This window comes from Nilaparvata lugens, chromosome 1 (genome assembly GCF_014356525.2).
Source record: "Nilaparvata lugens isolate BPH chromosome 1, ASM1435652v1, whole genome shotgun sequence".
Classification (NCBI taxonomy): domain Eukaryota; kingdom Metazoa; phylum Arthropoda; class Insecta; order Hemiptera; family Delphacidae; genus Nilaparvata; species Nilaparvata lugens.
The window spans coordinates 97,558,725-97,577,028 of NC_052504.1; the positions used below are offsets into that span (position 1 = coordinate 97,558,725).

General features: G+C 34.9%; 1 protein-coding gene across 1 annotated transcript in view; it reads left to right on the plus strand.

Annotated features, from left to right (window-relative positions):
• The window catches only part of LOC111052250 (tachykinin-like peptides receptor 86C), a 282,428-nt gene that overhangs the window by 164,043 nt on the left and 100,081 nt on the right, over positions 1-18,304 (plus strand). The window contains 2 exon segments of the mRNA XM_039419715.1: positions 10,447-10,568; positions 10,570-10,661. Coding sequence (XP_039275649.1) covers positions 10,447-10,568; positions 10,570-10,661 — 214 coding nt within the window.

Below are 18,304 nucleotides of genomic sequence, written 5' to 3' on the forward strand. Positions count from 1 at the left end.
TGTGTGTTGAGGAGGAGAATTTGTTATTGTTTTTGATAAAGGTATAAAGGAGATGCAGCAAATATGTCTGCGAAATGTGATAGAAGTAGGAGAGTATAATTTATAAATAAAGTATAGTGTATATCAATGTATTGAAGGGTGGGTTTTCATTAAAAACATTGTGATTCTCAAATATTTTGAATTCAAACCCAGGGGCGCGTGTAACATATTTAAATCTGGGTAGATGAAAAGCCCTAACAGAAATAGTAATAGGTCTAAAAATAAAGTAATTGGCTAATATCGCCAAGCAGATAATAACAAGATAAGATAGCATCAGCTTGTTCTGGCTAAATGGTACAAGAACTTAAAAAGGATTTGAAGGAAGTTTATTACTCATAAATAGATTATTTATAAAATATTTGAAGATTGAGGTTATGTAGATGTATTCACAGATCGGTGACCTAGAGATCGATCAAACCGAAGAACGTAGAATCTGACCAAAACCCCTTGGCAGAGCTTTATTGCATTCGGATGGTGTGCAATGTGAAAAAACACCCGTCCACGTGGCTAATTATTAGTTAGCATGGAATTAATATTAATATATATAATATTAACTAGCATGCAAAGAGCATAAATAAAAAACCAAATAAAAATAATTTAATGTATTCAGGAAATAAGAGTTACCAGGCGCATGAATACCTAATAAAATTTGCATGCACCAATAGTAAAACGGCAGTTAATAGGCGGCAACTGTAGGCCAATTCAAAAATATTTATATATATTTATATAATTGTAGTAGATTTTGTGTAAAAATTTGTGTAATCTATGTTATCAATATGGCTCGAATGCAAAGAAATTATTAATCATATAATCTAAGCAATATTTTGGCATTTTTTGTAAGATCTATTTGAATTTAATGGCGGAGGATTGAGATATTTAAATTTTATGCTAATTTGAAAGTCGGAAAGAGGATCTGTAAAACTTGAGAAGGAAGAACCAGCACTCGCCAGCCAGATGCCACCATAAGAGGACCCCAAATATTTTAGAGCGAAGTACCTTATTAATAATTTTGTAAAAATTAAAGTTAAAGTAAATTATTAAATTTCTTAAAAGACTTCGTGATGCTATTGTGAAGCAGAAGTCATTTTTCATTTTAATTAAATTTATAACCCCTGGAGGAGACGATTCCGGCTACCATATTCCCGGACCACATGGAGTTGGATCGACATCGGCGGCTTACAAGAAGATTTTCGACACGTGAGTGATTAAATTTGAATTTAGTGATGGGCGCCCTAGTGCTTCGAAATAATCTGATGATCAAAGCTAGCTCGCCGAAAGGGTTATTATAAATTAAGAAATTAATAAGAGTAATACTTGCGCAAGTAAAAATTAGTATTAAAGGTATTTAATTGAAAGAAAAATATATAGATCAATATTTTAGAAATTTCTATTTAATCAAAGAAGTACGAAATCTAGGCTATCAAACGTATGCATACAATATTTAATTTTTTGCAATACAATTTGCGATAATTTATCATAGTTCTAATTCACTAGATGAATGGCTCTACCTATTCCGTCAGGTGCCGAATCTTGCACCCTGAGATAAAAATATATATTCGATACAAATAAATCTACTAAATACTAGAGATTTTAATATATAGATATATTTGGATTATTAGTGGCTAATTTATCAAGCTGATCTTAGAGCACATATTTTTGATTGAATTATCCAAGCCGACAAGTATTAGCAAGTACATGTCACAGCTACATGCCAAAGAATGCATATGATTTCAAGATAAAGGCACATGGTAATGATTCGTGCCATAAATCTAGAATATAAAGTTAGCCTGTGATATTTTTATTGATTTCAAATATTGTTCTATTTTTATATTATATTTTTTATCGCTCTATATATATTTTTTGCCTCGACTGATCTTTGCATTATTTGTGTAATATATGTGTAAAATTTTCATGGTGTGCAATTTATTTTTTATTCCTCATCTCTATAGTATAAGTATCATTTATATATATATATTTATTATTATTGAATTACAAGAGTTATTGGAGAAGCCCATATCTAGGCCTATCAAGATTTTTTAAGACTGAATACTATTAGAAAAACCACGACCTAATTATATTAAATCTCATGCTTTACCGACTGATGCCAAGCAGGAGGCTAATCGTTATTTAAATATAAAGAATAACGTGACAATATACATATTTTTTTTTGGTTCTATCATATTCTTATATTATATTAAGAGATTTATTTCTTATGTTTGTTTGCAATGTCAGATTGCATTAAATTGTATAGGAGGTTATTGGAGAGATGGCCTCGCTACGCCCTAACTCGCCCTCCAGGTTCAAATAAAGGCAGGCCTAATCTATCTATCCCTATCTATCTATCACTGAGAATAACAACGCGGAAGGTGAACGAAGACAAAAGTCAAAGGCAATTCGTGGTTTGGTTATTCCGAGACTACTGAAACACACTTGACTTGTCATTGGACCGTATATTACAATCAATGGCTACATTAGAGTACAGCTCAGTCGTGCAAATCTTGGGGGACTCACTATGACTAAGCCTTGGACTGGCACAAACCATGTGACGTTGACATTCAATAGGGTGATTGCTGGGCTCAAGACGTGAAGAAGATTTCTGACTTCCGTTTTTCAAAAAGGTTTATGTTGTGAGACCTTGATTTCCCCGGTTTTTCACTATTGCGACATGTAACTACTGACATGACTGTTCAATACAACAGATTGCATTCAGCAGGCGCCTAACACTGTGTCCGCTTCATCTTCCACCTCAACGTGACGACCAATGTCTGAATCTTGCCGCCCATGAAGCTAACATGAATGTAGGTCATTTCTGCGGTTTAATCTTTCTCATAAGGTTAAAACTCAGACACCAAGTACATAGAGCGAAGACTTTCACTTCTTTTGTGACATTGGTCGGGGTGGTCCCGGAATGGTTCCCATTTACTGGCTGTCCCAATTCATGGAACAGTATGTTCAACAAGTCCTTTTTTGTGGACGGTTGTGGGTTGTGGACACATTGCCTGTTGAGCTGAGGCTAATTGAGGAACCTCGTCGGTTTGGCGCGGCTGTTTACGGTGGAACAGGGGTGTGTGGTGTGCTGGACCTAGCGAATTGTTTATTGGCCAGATTTTCTTTCTTCTTCTTTTTCTCAAAACAATTCGATATTTATTTTCCTCTTTCTTCCTCCTCTTTTCTTCTTCTTCTTCTCCTCCTTCTTCTCTTCTTCTTCTTCTTCTTCTTTTTCTACTTCTACTTCTTCTTTGTTACATTGTATTATTTTCAGTTTTTTATTCTTCAATTTCTATTCATATCTCAATTATAATTTAGGTTTTGTTATTTTTTTTCTCCATTGATATATTTTTTTATTTTAATAATATTTATTCACCTTGTTTGTAATATTGTATTTTTTCTGAACTTGATTTGTTTAATCTAGTAATTATTAGTGTTGTATTGGAGGGTTGAGTGTAAGAGAGGGCCGGCTGCGCCCTAACTCCGCCCTCCTAGGTAGAAATAAAGGCAGCTATTCTATTCTATTCTATTCTATTCACTCTCTGGAAGTGATAACGGTATAAAATTTCCGACAACCATCTGCTTTATAACGACCATTCCTTAAAAATTCGACTCCAAAAGTGTTCCATTAATTTAGCTCGCCTTGTGACGAATTTTGAAATCATGAATACATCGAATTTCCAGCTCTGACAGTATGTTGAAATGGTTGACGACCGGGAATCTCCTGGTTTGTCAAAACCACACCACCCCATCAACTTTTCAATAATTAGCACACATTGACTCTTTCAGGCTGTCACCATGAGTGTGAGAATGAACAGTGTTGATATGTTTGCTACGCTGAGTGACGGAGGTTCAAAGTTATTAATGTTTGAAGGTTTCAAGTATTCAAAAAACATATCTTCATCTATCACCCACATTGTATTTGTCATCAAAACAAAATTCAGAAATGAAAAGTCAAAACATTGGAATAGATGATTGAGACCACAGTATTTAGATGAAAACGGTAGGGGTCATGAAATGTGTGCGCAGTGGCCAGCCAGCTAGATTGCGCCATCGCCACCAACCGAGGTTTTTAACACATATTGGCAATATTTATGAAACTTATTTGTTAAAAACAGATCATTGGATATAAAATGACGTCAGCTACACCGAAAATTTAACACAAACATGCGCGTGACACCTACCGTCTTCCTCTATATACCGCGATTGAGACGATGTGTCTGCTATAACCAATTTGACAGAGATTATTCATTCAAGATGACTGTATCTTAATGGATGATTGTTTGTACAATCATGGTTCTAGCCCAATCTTCCACTATCAATTAGAATGTAATTACAGGATAGAAATATGTATCCCATTGACTTGGCTAATATGTTGTCATAATACAGTAGTGTTTTTCTTGAAGCTTTTTCTTGAAACTGTAGTGAATTTGAATCTCGCTCCTTCAGTCGGAACGTGATGTCGGCTGCTGGTAAGAGCGAGATGGCATCACTCGTGATGACGTCCGGACGTTCACTTTGTTACGTTCAATCTGTGAGTGCCCAAACACATTAAGACCGCTGGGTGCAAGTTGCAGATTCCCATTCGACAAGCTTCCATACTCATGCAACATGTTGACATGTTATGACTCTTCTATTTAGTCTATCTTGAAAGCTATTCAACAAGCTTTATTAATACGAATGAAAATGAGGAATGATGATGCAATAAAGAATAATAAAGATGAATGTTATACGAACAAAAATGATAAAATAATTTTGAATGAAAAAGACTAAGAAATTGTCAAAAAACCACTGATTTATTGATAATTAGAAAGACCGGTTTCGGATATTACACCATTGTCAATCTCTGATAAACTAAAACTAAATACAAGAGCAGCAGAATTTATACTAGTAGGCGAGTACTGCTATTGGTCGAGGGCATGAACGCCTGCCATTGGCCTAGCTAGACAGTCTCCTCCCCCTCAACGGTGTGACAAAATGGCGGCTTAAGCAACAGAATCGCCATGATAATGTTTCAAAAGTAGAATTAATGAACACATCAGAGATTGGAATAAACAAAATGGGGAATCTAACTTTGCAGAACATTTGATAACAAATAATCACAAGTTCACAGTTAAGGAGAATGTTGAGTTTCTGCATGTTAATAACAAAGGCAGATCTTTGAATATTCTAGAGGCTTTAGAAATAACAAGAGTAATTAGAAAATCCCAGTATAGTTTAAATGACCAGATTCATTTCAACCAGTCACAACCTACGAATTTAGTTTTATCATAACATGTAAGCATACATTAGTCAATAGTTTTTCCATTACATATTGTTTTTATTATCTTTCACATTTGTTTTCTTGGTTCTTATTTTGTACTAAAGTAAATTTATTATCATGGCGATTCTGTTGCTTAAGCCGCCATTTTGTCACACCGTTGAGGGGAGGAGACTGTCTAGCTAGGCCAATGGCAGGCGTTCATGCCCTCGACCAATAGCAGTACTCGCCTACTATTAAAATTCTGCTGTATTTATTTTTTAGTTTGTCAGAGATTGACAATGGTGTAATAACCGAAACCGGTCTTTCTAATTATCAATAAATCAGTGGTTTTTTGACAATTTCTTAGTCTTTTTCATTCAATATGAATAATTACCACAATATCAACTTCTCAACTACACAAAAAATTAATTTAATTTTATAAGAATAAAAATGATAAATGATGATGCAATAAAGAATAATAAAGATGAATGTTTAATAATAAAGATGATGCAACATGACATTATTTGTAGAGAATCTATTCAAAAAGTTTCATTGAGATTCATGAACATGTTGACGCGTTATGAATCTGAAATACTCACTCTTTCATTAAAGCTATTCAACAAGCTCCATTAAGACTCATGCAACTTGATGAATCACGTTTTCTAGAAAAGCTTTTCAACAAGCTTCAAGCCTCGTTTCCATCCCCACAGATTGGCGCCTCTAAAGGGCCAACTGAACATAACTTCCAAATTTGAATGTTTTTGGTCCGGTAGATTTCTAGTTTTGCGAGTTAGTGAGTGAGTGAGTCAGTGAGTCAGTGAGTGAGTGCCAATTCGATTTTATATATATAGATAGATATAGAAGATAGATGTATATTAAACTGGACCAACCCCGTGCTTCAAATATCAGTTATCCATCAACCTATGAGCTGGTCTTATCAGGCAGACAGATCAATGATAAATCATTAATGTGATATTCATCTACTCATCACCTCATCAATATCAATGGGCATTGGAACTTTGCTCCCATGCATCGTAGAGCTATATAGAATGACTAATGGTCAATAAATTTGAGATTAATATAGTCATGAATATTGATGAATTGATATGCATGAACACATCTTCATGAACACTATTTATATTTCCGTAAATATGTGGAATATATCATTAACATGAAATAAACAAAGGTTCACTCTGTACAAGCACTGTTTAAACACCGACGCTTATAAGCACCATCAAGCTCAGAAATGAGGTATGGTTGATAAAATTGGAATAAATATATTTATGCATCTAGTGAATAATGTACTCTCGTACATTGAAAGAAATCTCCTACATCCTAATCAAATGGTTTCATGAGTAATATTGTCGGTTCTGGGAGCCTACAGTTACTTTATAGAAAATTTGATTAGAGACAAAAAATCTTGAATATCTTTACTCAATGCTTTTATGAAGTATGAGAGGCGAGAGACGATGTAAACAAACATTCGCCTGCTGAAGTGAAGCAAGACCGATTCAAAGTTTAGCCATCTATCAACTGAATAGAAGCTGAGCCGAACTGAATATCACATTACCTGATTTAGTGTGAATGTAATAGTATATTTCGCACCTAGGGCCGAAAATGAGACTTTTCTGGCTCGAAATCGGTTTTCAAGTCCGAGGCCGTAGGCCGAGGACTAGAAAAGATTGAGAACCGGAAACACATTTATTCCCGTGGTGCGAACGCTATTTTTCGCCACAAAAAATAATAAGTTTTCATTTGTGCGTAAATGCGTCGTCGACCACGACAGGGTGAGGATCTCAGTTTGGGTGGATTTCAAATTGTCTAAATAACCTAAAAGATTATGTTCAATTATGTTTTAATTTATGATCTATGTTTAATGAGAGGTTGAGTTTATACTTTTTATTCTTTCAAATGGCAATAAGATGATATTAGTATGAATGTTTTGATTTTGAATAATAAACACCAAATAATGAAAAGTTTTTATCAAGCTGTTTTAGCAGATTAACTTTGACAATCTGAATGTCAACAATGCTTGTCATCGTCGACTGCGAAAGTTGAGGTTGGAAGTTCTATCCTACTCTGAAAATCGGATTTGAATAGTTTATCTCATCTATATTCCATTCATCCAAATAAAATGATGGTATCTTACTGCAGAATACTTTATCCAATTCTAGTAGCATATAAACTGATTTCGTTTTATAAACTATTTTGTAAACACGTTCACATCAAATCAGAATCAGCTGACTTCAGGTTATTTTACAGCCCTAGGGCCGTAAAAATTTACCGGCTGGTCAGAAAACAATCACTTTCGGCCTCCATATGACGCACGTAAACCAGCTCATTACATCCAAAGTGGGGCGAAAACATTGAGAACTGGTATTTACTAGTCAAACAATGAAAAGCGGATTTGGGTCTTCACTTTTATACTCAAACAAGTGCAAACCTTGAAATATTATGTAAAGCAGAGAAAACTTCTATACTACATTGTTTATTCTGAGATACAGGATAGCATTGTAAAGCTGGGCTTACACCGGAGTTTATAACAAAAGTTTTCAACATTTTTGTCATCATCTTTTTTTTGGCTGCTAGTTTTGTTATCAACAAACAGATCAATGGATGAAATAAATCTTGTAAATAACAAGGAATTTCATGTTGAAAACACGATTTTATATGCTTCCATTTTAAAGTTTTTATAAACACCGGAGTTTATAACTAAAGTCTACGACATTTTTGTCATTAACTGATGTTTAATAACAAAAGTCATTAACATTTTTTTGGCTGCTAACTTTGTTATCAACAAATGAATGAAGTAAATCTTGTAAATAATAATGAATTTTTTTGTTGAAAACACGAGTTATTAACATTTTTCATGAGAAATTTCCGACGATTCAGTCAAATTAATAACTTTTTGTTAATAACTCGTGTTTTTAACTCCGGTGTGAACGCAGCTCAACACTTCAAACTAGCTTCCAAGAGTTGGTGGACACCAGGAGAATTTTTAAGGCCGGTTTCCGAGCTCGGGATTTGGTTAAGTCCTAGACTTAAAACAGCTGGAGTCAGAAAATTAGCTTCCCAAAACGGGGGTAGTCGCAGTTTTTATTTTCTCATTTCTATAATTTGAAACTTTTTCCTCGATGAAATTAAACATTTTTAAATAACTCAAAATAGCTGAAACTTTACACTATTTTCTCTCTATTTTATTTTGTGTTCAATTTTCTAGTTTTTTTGAAATTTAATTCAAACGTGACTATGACAATGACTGCGACTACGCCCCGTTTCGGAAAGCCAATTTTCTGAATCCAGCTGTTTAAAGTCTAGGACTTAGCCAAATCCCGAGCTGGGAAACTGGCCCTAAAAGATTTACTGAAAATTAATAAGCAAGTTATATGTGTTGTGTAATTATAAGAATAAGAATGTTTATTTCGCCAAAATTACATAGTTACAAAACATGAATGATACAATCATACAAAATGCATAATAAAATGAAAATTAATAGATCTAAATGATTTGGCACAGCCAGCAAAGTTAAATGTGCGCTAGCTGTGAGTTCATAAAGCAAACAGTACGAAGTAGCCTATAGCAATACTGAAAAATGGAAAAAAATATACCTATATAATAAATATTATAGTATGCTTCTCATAAATAATACAATGATAAGATTGAATAATTTGGTGTTAAAACCAATTATACAGGTGATAACCAAAAACAAGTCATACAGCCTACATTAAATCTTCTAGATGCAAACTAATGAAGAAGAATTCAATAAAAATGAAATTTTCAGTTGTGAGCACATCCCAGTGCTTAATCAATTTTCATAAATAAACAAAAGATAGAAAGTCATTCAAACTCAAAAGAATCATGAATAGATTTATTAACATTTAGGCATTGTAAAATATATATTCAGCTCAACCCATACATTTATTTCCTTGATAAGTGCTTTAGTAATTTTTGAATTAATTAGTTTTATCGGAATTTTGTTTGAATAAACCTAATTTACTTAATTCACTTAATTTGAGTTACTATGGGAAAATAATATTATTGAGATGTAGTTTTAACTATGTGAATCACACAATAGTTATTTGTGCAACTAGTGCGCAAAGTGACAGTTTGCTGCACCGAAAGAAACGTTTACTGAATGGCTTCTTGAGTGCAGCAAAGGAACTTTTCGCTCGTATTTCACATTAAATTTTTCCTACAGTTGCCATTGAATATGAAAAGTGGGTAATTATGGATAAAATGATGGCTGAAATCCATCAAATGTTTGTGTGTGTGATGCTGTTATTAATAACAATCTTAATTCACTTAAAAATTGATTGAAGTTGAAAATTCTCAGCCAAAGTTTTCATTTTTATTCATTCAAGAATCAGAAAAAATACAGATAAAACAAAAAATTCGCATTTAAAATACACGCCAACAGCTGGTTTGGATGACTGCAAAATGGCTGAACCGACAAGCGCGCGACCTAGCGGGAAGAATCATACCTAACTTCGTTCTTTCATCCAGCTAAAAACAGTATTCAGATATCAGAATTAGATTAATAGAATTACCGGAAAAATACTAGTAGTAACTAAAAAATATTTAAATAACATAGACAACAGAAGATTTTTATTGTAGTATATTCTAATGTTATTTTATTAATTTTATTGACATGGATTTCGAACGGTAATTATTATCCGGGAAATTCGAATTTCAAAATGTGTGTTTGCTACATTTCTCATTGCTTGGAGTTGAAATAATTATTACTGTCGATAGAAAATAAACATTATTTATTATAAATGATGAGAAGTTATTATTCAATTATGATTAGATAAACATTATTTTTGTTTTGGATTTCTAGATTGGGATTTTCTATTAATGTAGGGTAGCCATTGAAATGATTCTCATCTAAATCTAACCACAGTCATTGTTACCAACTTAATTTTTGGTTTTCGTGCACTAATCCTCCATATAACCCACCAAACTATTTGTGTTGCCATGTTGCAAATCTGGAGTGCAGAAAAATTTTTTCCCGCACTAGAGCGGAAAAGTGATTCTTTGCGTTCTGTAATCAGTGCAGGAATGGCCACTTTTCAAGGTAACTGTAGGAAAACACTATTGGTGTCTCTTCTTCCTATGAATTGACGTTTTAGATTGATTGATTTTATAGTAACACAATGCATTTTTCTTGTGTGTTTCAGCACACAGACGCATGCGCACAGTGACTAATTACTTCCTGGTGAACCTGAGCGTCTCGGACTTGATGATGTCGCTGCTCAACTGTGTCTTCAATTTCATCTTCATGTTGAACTCGCACTGGCCTTTTTGGATCGGTCTACTGCACCATCAACAATTTTGTCGCCAACGTCACAGTCGCCGCCTCTGTATTCACACTGGTCGCCATCACGCTCGATAGGTGAGTTGCCCAACATTTCAAACATTAGAAATTTCGAAAAATATTGTCAAACATTTCACAAAATGGACACCTTTACAGATTGTAATCTTTCATTATCTTCGTAAATGAAAGATTTAAAGAAGTAGACTAGATATCAAGTTCACCCGATGGTCGCCCAAAGAGCATTTCAAAGGGAATTTAGTACCCATTATATACATTGCTTGAGGTGAAGATACATTTTTCAACTACCTCAGATTGTCCATCAGAAATTTAGATGAGTTATTTCGAGCTTGTATCACCATTGGGAATACTTGCAGTCAATTTAAGCTATGGATCAAATAAATGTAGATAATAAATTATTAATAAGTTATATCATTTTTTTAATAAAAAAGTTAGAAATGATTGAAGAAATGTACCGTATAGAAAAACTCTGAATTCAACAAACTATGACACTATTAATTGAATTCACTCATTATGCTATTCAATTCAATATCAGCTGAGTGTCGGGCAGAGGTGTCAGCACATTGGTTATATTGCGATCGGGCTACTGATCAGTACAGCTCTGAAAGCTTCTATTTGCTTCAATAGCGCGTCAGTCAACCGATATAACGGTGCGCACGAGCTCGACCGAGGACTTCGTACACTGTATAAACGCATGGTCCTGACCGTGCGCGTGCGTGCCGTCAGTCCTGCTCTGTACGGATACATGGAATATCAATGGAAAAGACAAGCGCGACTGACGTACGCACTGACGGTCGGTCGAGCTCTGTAACCGGCCTTATGGTAGAAGAGTGATATATTGGTAGACCATGAAAAAGATGTTAGGTGTACAAGTTACATCCGTTAAAATCGAAAGTGGTGTGTACCTGTGTGCTGCTGTGATTTCCTAATCCTGGAAAGAAGAAGAAGAAGAAGAAGAAGAAGAAGAATCATTTTTAAAAGTCAACCATTATTATTTCAAGAACCATTTTCCAATGGTTGAAACCTTTGAAACATTCAAAAAAATATTAGAAACATTGGAATACATCAGAAGCGTGCATGTAACATATTTGAGAAGTATACGACCACGCTCACTAATCTAGAGCAAAAAGAGGATAACATTACTTCTTCTCTCACTTCTTTGTGTCTTCAATGAGATTCAATTTAAACTGATTGCATAACTTTAGTCTTACACAAACATTTGGTATACCAATCTAACTTCATCTCGCTCCAACATTACTGATGTGGGTTGTCTCTATCTTACCTATCTAACCCCTCACCTAGCCATAATGCCTTCACACTTGTACTTTCCATATTTTCCACTTCCCTGTGAATTCTGCCCATCTAATTAATCACATTAATTTCATCATCTGTATAGATTCCCACGAATATTTTCCACTATGTATTGTGGAAACTGACTCGACCTAAGGGCCCTTTTTGTGTCTGATTTTGATAAAGGGAAAGGACTCACCGGGCTTTTAGATTTTTGTCCCTGGATGGATATGCCTCAGTCGGTAAAGCAGATAGACTACTTTAGGTTTTTTCTCCAGTTTATCAGCACGCTCGCAATAATACACGTTATTCAATTTTTTTCACTACCGATCAAATTATCGTCCGCACACTTCACCATACAACGAGAGTCCGGAGAAGTCAAGCGAAGAGTGAACGAAACAGGCCGAGCTCTGTTACAAGTCACTGGGAGGGATGACGAAGCCAAAGAGATAAGAACCCTTCCCCCAAAAGTTTCGAAGGTGAGGGGTAAGCACCCTCAATTATTGCAAAGGACAGAAACAGAACTAAATAAACATTGAGCTAGAGGGGTGATTCAGAGAACACCTTTCCGAGAGAGGATACAATAATTATAAAAAATCTGGTGTGGCGCACTCACACAACTTTCCTTGCAGTTATGAAAATTGATCACCTGACGCTAGTGTTCCCGCGCATACTAGTTTACTAAGTTATTCAAAGATCTGAGCCAGTTGGTGACAGGACAATAACGCTGGATACATACTAGATCTCCTATCTCTTCATAGTGAATGATTCAATAGAATTTACAGTTGCCAACCGTTTGCATTATTGAATAGTCACATTTTCTCGAATTTCGAGCTTATTTCCAATTTTGGGTGAAAATGTTAATGAAAATTGATTGTAGAGATTCTCATGCTCAATCTTTTCTACTCAAAAATTTTTTTTAATTGTATATGGAGCCTGATAATTGAGAATCTAAAATCAAACTTTGCATAGATGGGGCGGAGCTCCTGAAACTTTTACAGATATGAGACTTGTGGCAGTTGATAGAGCTTATCAATGACTATTTTAGGTTTGAATTTGATCAAAATCGTTGAAGCCATTTTCGAGAAAATCGCGAAAAACCCTGTTTTTTAAAACAATACCAATCTAACCTCATCTCGCTCCAATATTACTGATGTGGCTTGTCTCTATCAACTAGTGGCATTTTAGCCGCCATCTTGAATTGCATTTGATCGAAATTGTTCGTGTCGGATCCTTATATTGTAAGGACCTCACGTTCCAAATTTCAAGTCATTCCGTTAATTGGGAGATGAGATATCATGTACACAGACGCACATACACTCATACACACACACACACATAAATACCAATACCCAAAAACCACTTTTTTGGATTCAGGGGACCTTGAAACGTATAGAAATTTGGAAATTAGGGTACCTTAATTTTTTTCGGAAAGCTATACTTTCCTTACCTATGGTAATAGGGCAAGGAAAGTAAAAATATGATTTGACAGAAAACATTTACATTTATAATAACACAGAATTGAAAGAGGAAATCTTTATTTTATTCAAAGCTGCTTGAGTTGGAATAATAGCTGGCTGGCACCTTATCTTATCGATAGTCGTTCACTATCTATCAATTTGAGCTTTGCCAACCCGCTTATGAAATGTGTTGTCAAAGTATTTAATTTATCAAGTGTTATTTTTTGTTTTGGTTGATTTTATAAGTGCTTGCCATAGATCTTGTCAGACCTTGCAATGTAAGATGTATCCAATGAATATCAAATACTCTATTCATTGATTGTTTGGGTACATCAGTGCATATCTACACTACATTTTAAAGTTTTATTTCTACCTTACTTGCTGCAGTGATAGGGTATCTCTCCATCTTATTTCCCCTGGTGGTCTAGCAATCTAAGCCCATCTCGCTTCAAAATTACTGATGTTGCTTATCTCTATCTCACTTTATCCATTGATAGGGGTATTTCGATGTATATCATCTCCTATCTTGCATCATTTCACAGTGCAATTTCCATAGTGGGTGTCTCCATCTCACTCTCCCCGATGGTGAGTGAAGATTGAACGACCCTATCTCGCTTCATCTTCATGATTGATCACGGCCTCTCTCATCTCTCTGTCGCTCACTATTACTCTGTCTCTCGACCATTTCATAGTTTTGTACCTCTCTAATTACCCGAACTCCAAACTAACCACACCATATATATATATATAGCTATCACAGTTCACTCTGTGATTAGACTATATTTGCATAAGATAGTCACTGCCTTGTAATGAGGGATGACTGTTCAATACTTCCTGTATTTGTATGGAAATCATTGTATCATATGGAATCATTTCACGCATTTATATCATTATCATTAATCATTATTAGATGATCATACATTTGAAAAACATTAGAGATTATTGACCGAGCGAAGTGAGGTCTAAGATTCAAGTCGACGGTTTGACATTTCTCTTAATGTTTAAATGTTTTTATGTTCGCATTTACGGCGAAACGCGGTAATAGATTTCCAAGAAATTTGACAGGTATGTTCCTTTTTTAATTGCGCGTCGACGTATATACAAGGTTTTTGGAAATTATGCATTTCAAGGATAATCTTCTTCTTCTTCATGTACCGTCTCCATGGCGGAGGTTGGCTATCATGATGGCGATTCCAAATTTTATTTACAGCTGCTCTGAATAGGTCATTGGATGTACACTGGAACCAATCCCTTGAGTTGCGCAACCAAGATATTCGTCTTCTGCCCACTGATCTCTTGCCTGTTATTTTTCCTTGCATAATAAGGTGCAATATTTCATATTTCTTCCCCCTCATTATGTGACCTAGATACTTTAACTTTCGTTCCTTAATTTCACCTATGAGCTCTGGCCTTTTATCCATTCTTCTGAATAATATAAAAGGGAAAAGGAGCCTCCTCCATACGCCAATACTGGGGTAAAAAATCAGACTATAGAATTATTCATCATAAATCAGCTGATAAGTGTTTACACAGATGTGTGGAGAAGCCAGTCTATTGCTGTATTTCCATAAGGTCTATAGTTTCAATCAGGTACTTGTGGATGAGAATAATGCGTGAGGTCTACTGTTCACAGAACTACTAGTTAACAAATGAGTTTTGTCGTGAGGTTGACCTGGGAACTCTGGAAAGGCGAAGAGAAGATTTAGATACTTTATTTTTGCACAAATGCACCTGAAAGTTGGCAATCATGAACAATCAGGTACTTGTGGATGAGAATAATGCGTGAGGTCTACTGTTCACAGAACTACTAGTTATCAAATGAGTTTTGTCGTGAGGTTGACCTGGAAACTCTGGAAAGGCGAAGAGAAGAGTTTGATACTTTATTTTTGCCATTTGTGCACCTGAAAGTTGGCAATCATGAAGTTGGAAATTGTAGTACCCACCGCAGCTTGGGGAATTTTCATCAGTTTCATGCCCGTGAGAGAAGTTATTCAATCACCTCTTGAAAGATGTATCACAATAGGCAACCATTTCGCCAATAGAATTCACTTATTTGAACATTCCAAATTATACAAAAAAAAAAATTAAATTTCCACAAGAAGCCGAACAAAAGATTCTTTACACTTTAAACATAGTTGATACATTAATTGATCAATATCGGGGCACCGAGCTTCGCTAGTTATTTATTTATTGACTTTTGATAAACCGAACACAATTCTTCAAAATTATTGGGGAAGTACTAACAGGCACAGCCCAGAACTGTTTCTTTCCCTAATGTTGATTTATACACTCTAAATAGTCCAGAAAGTAGGTTATGTTCCATACACTTGAATTCAGTTTCAATTTTCTGTTCAAACATTTGTAAACAAGAAATATATATTTTAGATTATATACAAACCAAATTGAATAACAAAATAACACTCACTAATCACTTGAAATTGTCAAATAATGATCAACTTTGAAAATTATGATATACTCTAGTTTAGGATGATTATCATGTCATTCCAACAAATCAGATTAATATGTTGATCAAATCGATTGAATTGTCTAACTGGATAAAATTTCTCGCTGATTGATTGTGATTACACAGCTGGAAATAATTATGTCTCTCTCCCACACAGGCACACGCATCTTCTGCTCACACACGTTATCGAGAGACGACGAAATTATCATCTGTTTTCCAAGGATGAATTTTCCTTTTAATGTCGTTCAGCGAGTTTTCCAAAGAATGAGACCTAGTGCAATCGAATCTTTATATCATAAACCTACTTTGTTCCAAATTTCGTGAAAATCGTTAGAGCCATTTTCGAGCCATATTGGAAAAAATATTATGTTTTTAAATGAATGAGCATGTTGTATGAGCATATATAATTCATTGATGTTATTTGTCATTGAAGTAGTATTCAGCAACTTGACTGCAATGAGATTCGATGTGGGAATATACAGTCATTGACCGGTTCGATTTTGAGATTCTACTTGGAAGCACTCCATATTTGCCTTCCAGGCCATGAGATTCCAGTTGCATACTCATGTAGTACTCTAATTTCAAACACTGATTTACTAGTGTTTTATTCTTCATCCATAATTGTTTAATACAATAAGTATATCATCAAAATGATAGGGTATACAACACTAGGAATTTAGTTTTATCATAAAATTGTAATCATACATTAGTCAATAGTTTTTCCATTTACATATTTGTTTTATTATCTTTCACACTTGTTTTCTTGGTTCTTATTTTGTACTAAGAGTAAATTTCATTATCATGGCGATTCTGTTGCTTAAGCCGCCATTTTGTCATACCGTTGAGGGGGAGGAGACTGTCTAGCTAGGCCAATGGCAGGCGTTCATGCCCTCGACCAATAGCAGTACTCGCCTACTAGTATAAATTCTGGTGCTCTTGTATTCAGTTTCAGTTTATCAGAGATTGACAATGGTGTAATAACCGAAGCCGGTCTTTCTAATTATCAATAAATCAGTGGTTTTTTGACAATTTCTTAGTCTTTTTCATTCAAAATGATAGGGAGAGGAAAAATAAGGTAACCTTGTGCTATTCCCCTCCCAAATTTGGATAAGGTTACACATAGTCCAAAATAGGTCAAGTCTTGTAGTTGTCCGCTTCACAAAATTTTCAGTCCTTAATATTATTTACACAACGTGGATTTTTAAATTTAAGTTTTAATACAGTATACAGTCATTGCCACCTCTAATACAAGGCCCTGATATTGCAACGTCGCAGTGTAGGCCTGGGATCTAGTACATGATTGGTGAAAAAGATTCGAAAAAATACCAGCTGATCTTTTCACACCATCATGTATTAGATTCTAGGCTACGCTGCGACGTTGCAATATCGTAGGCCGGGCCTTGTATTAGAGGTGGATACAGTTCACTTCTATGTAAAAAGATGTCACATGATTCAATTATCACTCTTGAGAAGAACCCTCTGTCACCTGGTCATATGGGACATATATATGGATCATATATATGGATCATATATTTATCTCATATTGATCAGGATTTTAGAGTTTTAAATTAAAAAAGTTTAATGAACAGTGTTTTTTGCTTTGAACAATCTTTGTCATCGACAGAAAGATTGTTTATTTCATTTGTTGTCAAAATTAACGTAGCTTCTCTTTTGTTTTTAATAACAAACGTGCCGCTTGTGCGACAGATAAAAATATGTACTTGAAATGGCTTGCATGTTTGGCATTGACTGAGTTTATATTTAATACCCAAAATTTAACTTTTGTGTCGAGTGAGTGAGCTCGTTCGATAGGACTGAAAGTTGAGTCCGGCTGATCCAGTGAAAAGGGTTTGATTTCGGTTCGTTTGATAATACAGTTATTCTGTCACAGATCGGGCAGTATAAAAATAATTGTATTGTTAAGGGAGACGGGTTCTGAACCTATTCATTGGTTCAGTTGATATTTGTTCTTTTAAAATACTAAAGTCGCGAATAAACCAGTGGATGCCAAAGTGGGAAGCCATTTCAAAAAGGTAGGTGAATACTGAAACATTGTTCTTGAATTTTCATAGCCACAAACATTGAATCATCATTAGCTGCAAGCGAGTGTTTTCCCCATTAATTCATATCAAATATTGTTTTTATAATCAAATTAATCTTGTTTTGTTTGAATGTAAAAATGTTAAAAACTCATTAAAGTTCTAGTTATTCTGTTTTTTTTTTTGTTATAATAGTTTTCCCCCTCAAAAGTTATCTTAGTTCTTTTCCCCCCTTACACCTCTTCGAGCGAAAATTGATTAATTTGAAAAATGTAGAGTGCTCCAGGAAGCAGGATAACACATGCGCTGTAGAGTAGGCCTATTCAGGATGTTATTCACTCGAAACTGCTTGCAATCCTGCATGAATTCTCCTCATTCAATACTGAAAGGAATCTCACCAAGCTAATACATAGGAGGCTCAGCGGGAATCATGGGCAACATTAAACGAGT